The 9,632-nt window shown below is 41.9% G+C and overlaps 1 protein-coding gene across 1 annotated transcript; it reads right to left on the reverse strand.

The window, feature by feature from the left end:
* Positions 1-8,188: 8,188 nt before the first annotated feature.
* On the reverse strand, positions 8,189-9,127 carry LOC142664409 (olfactory receptor 5G9-like). The gene has a single exon (XM_075843480.1). The coding sequence runs from the start codon at positions 9,125-9,127 to the stop codon at positions 8,189-8,191; it is 939 nt and encodes a 312-aa protein (XP_075699595.1).
* Between the last annotated feature and the right edge of the window lie 505 nt (positions 9,128-9,632).

Below are 9,632 nucleotides of genomic sequence, written 5' to 3' on the forward strand. Positions count from 1 at the left end.
GTCGTGTGAATAAGGACTAACTGACGCTATCTATTACTAAAAAAAACTGTCGTCTAACTGAACTATGGTAAATTTCTACTAAAACTGCAGAAAAAAGTTGCTAGATATATCTATCTAGATCTAAAACTAAATTAACGTTTCTAACGCTGGCGTATTTTACCCTAACTACTATTACATTTTAAATTTTATAGTGTATTAGAAAAAAAAAAACCTGCGCCAGAAAATATGCTGATCAGTGATGTGCGGGTGAAAAAAATACCTAAAAAAACCTGCGTCAACAAATTACCACAGATGCTGATAACGAATCAGCAGTCTGTGGCTGCAGGGTGCACACAGGTAGATGGTGCAAATTTATAATTGGAAAAAAATGACAAAAATAAAAAATTCCTGGACCAAAAGTTGAGCACAAATGCTGATCAGTGATGGCGGTCACTGATCAGCGCTGAGCGGTCGCAGGACACACGCAGGTAATTGGTGTGGGTGAAAAAAGGCACAAAGAAAAAAAAACCCACGGGTGTTGATCAGTGATGGCGGTCACTAACCAGCACTTCGTGGCCGCAGGGTGCACACAGGGAGATGGTGCAAATTAAAAAAAAAATCCTGCGCCAAAAATGTAGCACAGATGCTGATCAGTGATGGTGGTCACTGATCAGCACTCAGTGGACACAGGACTCGGACAAGGAGGGGGTGGGGTGGGAAAGGGGGGGGGTAGATTGGGACAGGGAGAGGGTAGATTGGGACAGGGACAAGGACAGTCCCAAGAACAGGGAAAGAGCCAAAAAAATATGTCTGATCACAAAAAAAAAAAAAGAAAAAAAAGACTGGTGATCAGACAGAAGTAGTAAGATAGGACACTTTTTTATACACAGTAGCGCAGATCGCACTACAAATCCCAGCAAAGCCACAGCAGACAGTCTCTCAACCGCTCTGCACGCTGCTTCAAACTGGAATGGTGACGTGCACAGCGGTCTCGATGTTCAAAACACCCCTCGATGCTCTGATTAGTCGGTCATTACAGACCGACCAATCAGAGCGCTCCTAGCGGTAGCATCACTGCCACCTCCCTAGGTGACGTTGGTGGCGATGGGTGTTGTCTTAGACAGTGCCAATTGCCACTGTCTAACTGTTTTAACAAAAATGCCTGCTATTGGCCGTTCAGAATTGACTGACCAATAGCAGCGATCGCCGATGCAGGGGGGCCAAAACGGGCGAGTAGTAGAGATGGCCTGCTGTCAGGGACAGCAGCCATCTTTACTTTGTCACGGTGCAATTAGCACCGATGACCGTTTCCCGTTGCGCAGTACCTATACGGCGCTTTGCGGGAAGCACCTCCCGACAGCGCCGTATAGATACGGCGGATGTCGGGAAGGGGTTATTTTTTTTTTTATATGAAATCGATTGGAAAGTGTACCATTAACCGTAACCTGCTGCTGGCGTAAAGTATAAGCAAAACACGACTGAGATTAAACTAGACGAGAAACCAAACTTCATAAGGGTAGCACGCATAAAATCCTAGTTGACACGGCAATGGTACCCTACCTGGAATAAATCCCATTTGTTCAGGACCGATCACCTCTTTCAAGAACTCAGACAGCCTGGCTGCCAAAAGCTTAGACCCCCATTTTAAATCATTATTAAGAAGAGAAATCGGTCAGTAACTAGAGCAAAGTTCTGGATCTTTCCCTTCTTTTGGGATAATGGAAATATAAGCCTCCAAAGCCTGAGTAGGCCAAAAAGCACCCACTATGAAGGAGTTACAAATCTGGGAACCAGGATGTCAGATAATCTCTTGTAATAAGCAATCAGAAACCCATCTGGACACAGGCTCATACCCATTGGGATGATAGAAAGCACTGTCAAGGCCTCAGCATCCATAACTGGGGCCGAAAGTTTGGTTCTAGCTTCCTCTGATAGAAAGGGGAAATTAATGGAGTCTATAAAAGAGGTTATGCAGTCCTGTCTAGACAGGGGATCTCTGCCATCAGGAGTCGTGTTGATATTATAAAGGTATTGGTAGTAGAAATTGAATTCTTTAGCAATACTGTCCATCAACGCCGCCCAGAAGAGGACCTCACTGCATGGGCAAAATACCTTCCTTTTTTCTTCTTAAAGAGGCTCTGTCACCAGATTTTGCAGCCCCTATCTGCTATTGCAGCAGATCGGCGCTGCAATGTAGATTACAGTAACGTTTTTATTTTTAAAAAACGAGCATTTTTGGCCAAGTTATGGCCATTTTTTGTAGTTATGCAAATGAGGCTTGCAAAAGTCCAAGTGGGTGTGTTTAAAAGTAAAAGTCCAACTGGGCGTGTATTATGTGCGTACATCGGGGCGTTTTTAATACTTTTACTAGCTGGGCGTTCTGATGAGAAGTATCATCCACTTCTCTTCAGAACGCCCAGCTTCTGGCAGTGCAGATCTGTGACGTCACTCACAGGTCCTGCATCGTGTCGGCCACATCGGCACCAGAGGCTACAGTTGATTCTGCAGCAGCATCAGCGTTTGCAGGTAAGTAGCTACATCGACTTACCTGCTAACGCCGATGCTGCTGCAGAATCAACTGTAGCCTCTGGTGCCGATGTGTCCTCGCTCGTCTGACACGATGCAGGACCTGTGAGTGACGTCACAGCGTGATCTGGCAGAAGCTGGGCGTTCTGAAGAGAAGTGGATGATACTTCTCGTCAGAGCGCCCAGCTAGTAAAAGTATTAAAAACGCCCCGATGTACGCACCTAATACACGCCCACTTGGACTTTTACTTTTAAACACACCCACTTGGACTTTTGCAAGCCTCATTTGCATAAATACAAAAATGGTCATAACTTGGCCAAAAATGCTCGTTTTTAAAAAATAAAAACGTTACTGTAATCTACATTGCAGCGCCGATTTGCTGCAATAGCAGATAGGGGTTGCAAAATCTGGTGACAGAGCCTCTTTAAGCAGTGACAATGTTATTTTGGATCCCCTGTCACCATGGACATAGTGCTTATATTTACATAAATGAAATGTCCTAGCAGCTTTTACAGTGAGCAGGTCCCTCAGGTCCCGTCTGAGGAGTGAAAGGTCCTCTTGAGCATTTTGCAACGTAGCTTTTTTACTCAAGTTCTCAAGGGTAGATATCTGGAAAAGAATAGCATTAATACACTTCTCCCTCTGCTTCTTTAATCTAGAACCTAGACTTATGATTACTCTCCGAAGGACAGCCTTATGGGATTGCCATATAATGTTATCAGAGGCATCTGGAGTGCTATTAAGGGAGAAAAACTCCATTAGAGAGTCGCGTATACTTTGGGTGTGTTTAGAATCTTGAATTAAAGTTTTGTTCATAATTCAAGTGAACGCTTTCTTGGGAAGGGAATCAGGTCAGATTATAATAGAAACAAGTGCGCGTTCAGAGACCAATTTCATGACAACGACCGGTGCCCCCCGTTCGCGGTGTGGGGGCACCGATGAGCTGTCAGAGGGGGGCGCCCCCTCTCTATAACAGCTCAGATGCTGCGGTCGCGACCACACCATTTGAGGGGTTAAACGGCCAGGAATAGCGCGATCGCTGTTCCCGCCCGTTAGTCTGGGCTGTCAGCTGTAAAACACAAATGACACCCGCAAGGAATGGAGGGCGCTCAGTCCGTGAGCACCCTCCATACTTACCTATGACACTTATCACGTGCATGTACGTGATAATGCATCAAGGGGTTAAGCAATCATTGCTCCGGGTGAAAGGAACAATTGAGTGTCGATCTCGTTGATCGGAGCTCGATTACATGGCCCACGTCGGGCCGTGTAATAGGACCCTAAGACTGCAATAAGCCAAGAAATCAGCTTAATATTAGGGGCATATAAATTAACAAAAGTGAACTTTTGATTCGCTATATTCCCTTAAGAAACAAATAACGCTCCTCTCGGTCTTGTTGCCTTGATAGTAGTTTAACTCCTTGAGGACACAGCCTGTTTTGGCCATATGGACTTGGCCAATTTTTTCAAATCTGACGTGTCCCTTTATGTGGTAATAACTTTGGAATTCTTTTATTTTTTTTCAAGCGATTCTGAGATTATTTTCTTGTGATACATTATACTTTATTTTAGTGGTAAAATTTGATCGATACATTCATATTTGTGAAAAACACCAACATTTTGAGAAAATTTGCAATAATTTGCATTTTTCTAAATTGAAAAGTATCTGCTTATAAGGGGGGATTCACACGAATGTGTATTCGGTCCGTGCGGGCCGCGTGGTTTTCACGCGCCACGCACAGACCAATACAAGTCTATGGGGCAGTACAGACAGCCCGTGCTTTTTGCGCAGCGTTTGTCAGCTGCGCAAAAAGCGCGACATGTTCAATATCTCCGCGTATTTCGCGCATCATGCACCCATTGAAGTCAATGGGTGCGTGAAAACCACGCAGGTCGCACGGAAGCACTTCCGTGCGAACCGACTGAAACGGCGCACCAGCTGTCAAAAGGATGAATGTAAACAGAAAAGCACCACGTGCTTTTCTGTTTCCAAACATCCAAATGGAGTGTCTTTGAGATGAGCGAACCCGGACAATCGAACCGAACTTCACCGGGTTCGGCCGAACTCGTTTTGGCCGAACCCAGCAAAAAAATTTGCGGTACGCGACGTCAGGAGATAGTCACTGTCCAGGGTGCTGAAAGAGTTAAACTGTTTCAGCACCATGGACAGTGACTACCGATCCCAATAAACATGAACCTGTAAAAAAAAAACGAAGTTCTGACTTACCGATAACTCCCGGCTTCTTCCTCCAGTCTGACCTCCCGGGATGACAATTCAGTCCAAGTGACAGCTCCAGCCAATCACAGGCCAAGCACAGGCTGCAGCGGTCACATGGACTGCCGCGTCATCCAGGGAGGTGGGGCCCGATGTCAAGAGAGGCGCGTCACCAAGGACGCGTCACCAAGGACGCGTCACCAAGGCAACGGCCGGGAAGTTCTCGGTAAGTACGAACTTTTTCTTTTTTTTTTTAACAGGTTTCTCGATATTGTGTTCGGCATTCACTGTCGAGGGTGCTGAAAGAGTTACTGCCGATCAGTTAGCTCTTTCAGCACCTTGGACAGTGACGGGCGTCGACTAGCCTCATCTCTATGATGGCGGCTGCACGAAAATCACGCAGCCGCGCATCATACAAGGATGACACACGCAGCTGTCAAATGGTTTTTGGCAAAAACGCAACGTTCGTCTGAATCTGCCCTAAGACAGATAGTTATACCACACAAAATAGTTATGAGTTAACATTTCTCATATTTCTACTTTATGTTGACCTCGTTTTTTTAACATCCTTTTATTTTTCTAGGACATTAGAAGGCTTATAAGTTTAGCAGCAATTTCTCACATTTTCAAGAAAATTTACAAAACCTATTTTTTGGGGACCATTTCAGATCTGAAGTGGCTTGGAGGGCCCAATATTTTAGAAACCCCTATAAGTCACCCTCAAAGTATTCAGAACAGCATTTAGAAAGTTTCTTAAGCCTTTAATTCCTGTGAAACGCCTAAAGCAAAGTAGAGGTGAAATTTACAAAAATAATTTTTTTTGCAGAAAATCCAGGTTAATCAATTTTTTCCTGTAATACAGAAGGTTTTACCAGAGAAACGCAACTCAATATTTATTATCCAGATTCTGCAGTCTTTAGAAATATCTTACATGTGGTCCTCGTATGCCACTGGACAGTGGGCAAACTTACAAAATCAGCAAGGGATCAAATACTTATCTCCTTCACTGTATACTTATACATATATTCATTTATTGAAGATGTTACGTTAATTTTTTGTGTATTCGTCCACCATCTGATGGTTTATAGAGAAACTGCAGTGATAAGGACGAGCCTTCGAGGGCTCGTAATTTATGATTGTCGGCTATATATACGCGTGTACATTTTTTTACGACATTACATTATGTGGATTATATAAGCCTTCACCTACATACAGTAATTTTTATTTAGTCTTGTGCATTTATTATTTTGTGGTCTATGTCTCATTATTGGCTATGGGTACAAAGTTCAATTTCGCAAGCACAGTTGGATTGGTGGCGCATGTGCCGAGTACTTGCAAACTCTCGTGGGTATACTTCATGACTTTTTTCTCTTTATGTGATATCATATTTTTGCATTATTTGTTGCTGCATATTCTTTCTTATACGATTGTAGTCTGTTTACACTTGTACTTTGTACTTTAACTTGTTTTGCACCTTATCTCCTTGCTTGATAGAGTCAACATATTTCTTTTTGAGGCATTCTTTGAATTTTTAAATATATTTTATCTGTATTTAATAGGGCAGTAATGTTGTACTAATATTAGTATTTGATTACCAATGGGTTGGGTTCCTTTTATCGCGACGGACCCTTTATGTGTTTTTTAATGGCGGGTCTTGGTTATCAATGAAGATTATTCGATGTAACCTGGAAATAGAGGTTGAGTGCTCTTCTTTAGAAGCTCGCTTTTTTCACATCTGCGTTGGAACCTCCGTTAGGGGCCTACATCACAAGTCCGGCCGAGATTACATGAAACAATAGCGCCATTGTCTCCGGTAAAACTACAGACATCCCAATGGAACCTATTAAAGTCAATGCGTTCTGTTGGCCTCAAGTGGTGTCCGTGGTGCAACAGAACCGTCACGCTCCTCTGACGAAGCCGAACAATGGAAAGACATGACGCAGGTGTGAACATAGCCTTAGTAACATATCCCAATAAAATCAGTTTGTGTACAGGGACCAGTGATTCAGGATTCAAAGTATTACTTATTTTATCTCCATAGTAGGACGATATATACTATGGTATTTCCTCTGGTTACATAGGGTTAAAGCCTTAAGACTGCGACATATGCCACCGTATAGGCATATAGTGGTATACTGTAGATCACCGGTAGACTCCTATAGTAATAAAATATATACCGCACAGTATTTTATTTATTTTTTATGCTGTATCTTGCTGTATAGCAAAAAAACCAAAAAAAAACAAAGAGGAATATTATCATATACCGGCCCAGCATATGCCAAAAGGACACTCTTTTGGCATATGATGGATGAATGGAGGCCTATGAATGTACCGGGAGCATTTCCAGTGTATACATCAAATGTAAGGCTCTAGCGCTGTGTGAACAGAGCCTAGGTAGTGTCTATATACATAATAAATAACCTTTGGGTTTCAATGTGTAAATGCTCGGTGTACTTTATACCTGTGACTGTCCCGATCACAGATGGGTGTCTATATTTAAAAAAAAAAGTTATTTTTATCGCATTTCTAACACTGAGCCCCTCACTGGGGTGAAACCTTTTGGCCTGTTTTGTAGAGATTACAAGGATTACAGTAAAAGGTAACAACTGCAGATAACACAGGAAAATAACACTAGGGACAGCTCCTCCTCCCCTCTCTGCACAGGGTCACCTGTACATGTCACAGAGCATGCCCACAACACTCTCCCATAAGAGAATAAGTTGTCTTTTGTCCTAGTTTTCTTAAGTTTAGGTGCCTGATGTAAAGCAAACCTCTGTGGAAGCAGCTCAGAGGTGGCTAAGACGGCTACTCTATAATCATGTAAATAAAATTGATTAAAAATATATAATCAAAAAAATTAAAAAAATTAGAAAAAAAGTTTTAGTTACTAAATATTTTAGTTACTAAAATAGGGTGACACAGTCCCTTTAAGTCATAGTTTGCACATGTTTTATGTGCATAAATTATATCTATTATAGACTGGGGATTCTTTACTGTAAGAGCAGTAACACAACAGAACTTTCTGCCAGAGAAAGTTGTCATGTTGAATTCACTAAAAGAGTTCAAAAAGGGCCTGGATGGACTTCTTGAGTGTAATAATATTACAAGTTAGGAGTACTAGATTACTGGAGGTGAGTCGTTGCTCCAGGGATCTATTCTGATTACCAGACTTTAGTTGGGAAAAATAGTTTCCCTAATATGAGGAGAATTGGCTTTTTCCTCATGAGGGTTTAATGGGTTCTGGTGGCTTTCCGTCACGGTGCTTTCCATACTGCGCTATTGTTTCGGGTAATTTCTGCCGGATCTGCAATGGAGGCCCCTAACAGGGCAGATGTGAACAGGCCCTTACACACAAATATATATGTATAATAGATTTTGCCTAATATATATTAATTTCTTGTATATTTGTATGAAAATTTTCATATTACTGCATACAACGTGAACATTTGGAACGTTGTAGAAATTCTTTATATTTGTTCCTTTTTCTTGAATGCATATCTTTTGAAAGCTACCTTTATTTCCTTGTTCCTCAGACTATATATAATAGGGTTAAATAATGGGGTCACATAAGTATATAGCAGAGACAGGACTTTGTTAGCATTCAATGAACGCCCATCAGATGGAACTACATAAAGAGAAACCAATGTCCCATAAAACATTCCTACGATGGTCAGATGAGAGCTACAGGTGGAGAAGGTATTTTGTCTGCCCAAGGTGGATGGGATTTTGAGAATGGTGATAAAGATATGGACGTAGGTAACGGAGATGAACACAAGCGGAAACAGTGTTAGGGGAGTAGCTAACAATATATTTTCCAGTATCACTGAGGACGTATCTGAGCAAGAAAGCTTAAGAAGAGGAACTAAATCACAGAAGAAATGGTCAATGACATGGGGCCCACAGAAATCTTGCCTACTGGTCATGATAACAGTCACTAAAGAGATGGCAAAGCCTAAGAACCAACACATGGCAACGAGCTGAACGCACAGAGTAATGTCCATGATATAGACATAACGTAAGGGGTTGCAAATGGCCAAGTATCGGTCATAAGACATAACGGCAAGTAGAAGACATTCTGCAACTAAGGAAATACCAAAGAACTGGAGCTGTATGATGCATCCAAGAAAAGATATGGTGACACCTTCGTTCACAATGGCACATAACATCTTGGGTACGATATTGGTAGTAAACATGATGTCGGAAATAGAAAGATGTCCCAAGAAGAAGAACATTGGGTATTTGAGATTAGGAGATACTGACACCAGTATGACGATCATGATGTTCCCAGATAACGTCACACTGTATAATATGAGAAATAATAGGAAGGAAGGGATTTTCAGACTTCTGTGCATTTGTAGACCCATCAAAAATATGTCTTTAACTTTACTACGGTTTCCTTCATTCATCTGGAGACATTAAACACAATGTTATTAGGGTGAAGAGCCAATTACTACATCACAAGTGTCACTAGATCATTAGCCTCAAACACAGGGTTTACTTTAAGAAGGTCATGGTGAGCGGCCCCTTTAAATTAAACACCAGTTCACAAGTGTTTTTACTCCGCCTTCTTTTTTGATCCCTCTCAACCAATCAGCTGAGAAGGCCTTGTTAATCTGCATATACTCTACGACCTACTGAATATACCATGTTACCACCTATTGACTTATGTGGATGGCTACAGAGATAAATTTAGAAAGAGACAGACAGAGACAGACACAGACAGACAGACAGACAGAGAGACAGAGACACAGACACAGAGAGACAGAGAGACAGAGAGACAGACAGACAGACAGACAGACAGATAGATAGATAGATAGATAGATAGATAGATAGATAGATAGATAGATAGATAGATAGATAGATAGATAGATAGATAGATAGATAGATAGATAGATAATGAGATACCATTCC

This window comes from Rhinoderma darwinii, chromosome 12, assembly GCF_050947455.1.
Source record: "Rhinoderma darwinii isolate aRhiDar2 chromosome 12, aRhiDar2.hap1, whole genome shotgun sequence".
In the NCBI taxonomy this organism is placed as follows: Eukaryota; Metazoa; Chordata; class Amphibia; order Anura; family Rhinodermatidae; genus Rhinoderma; species Rhinoderma darwinii.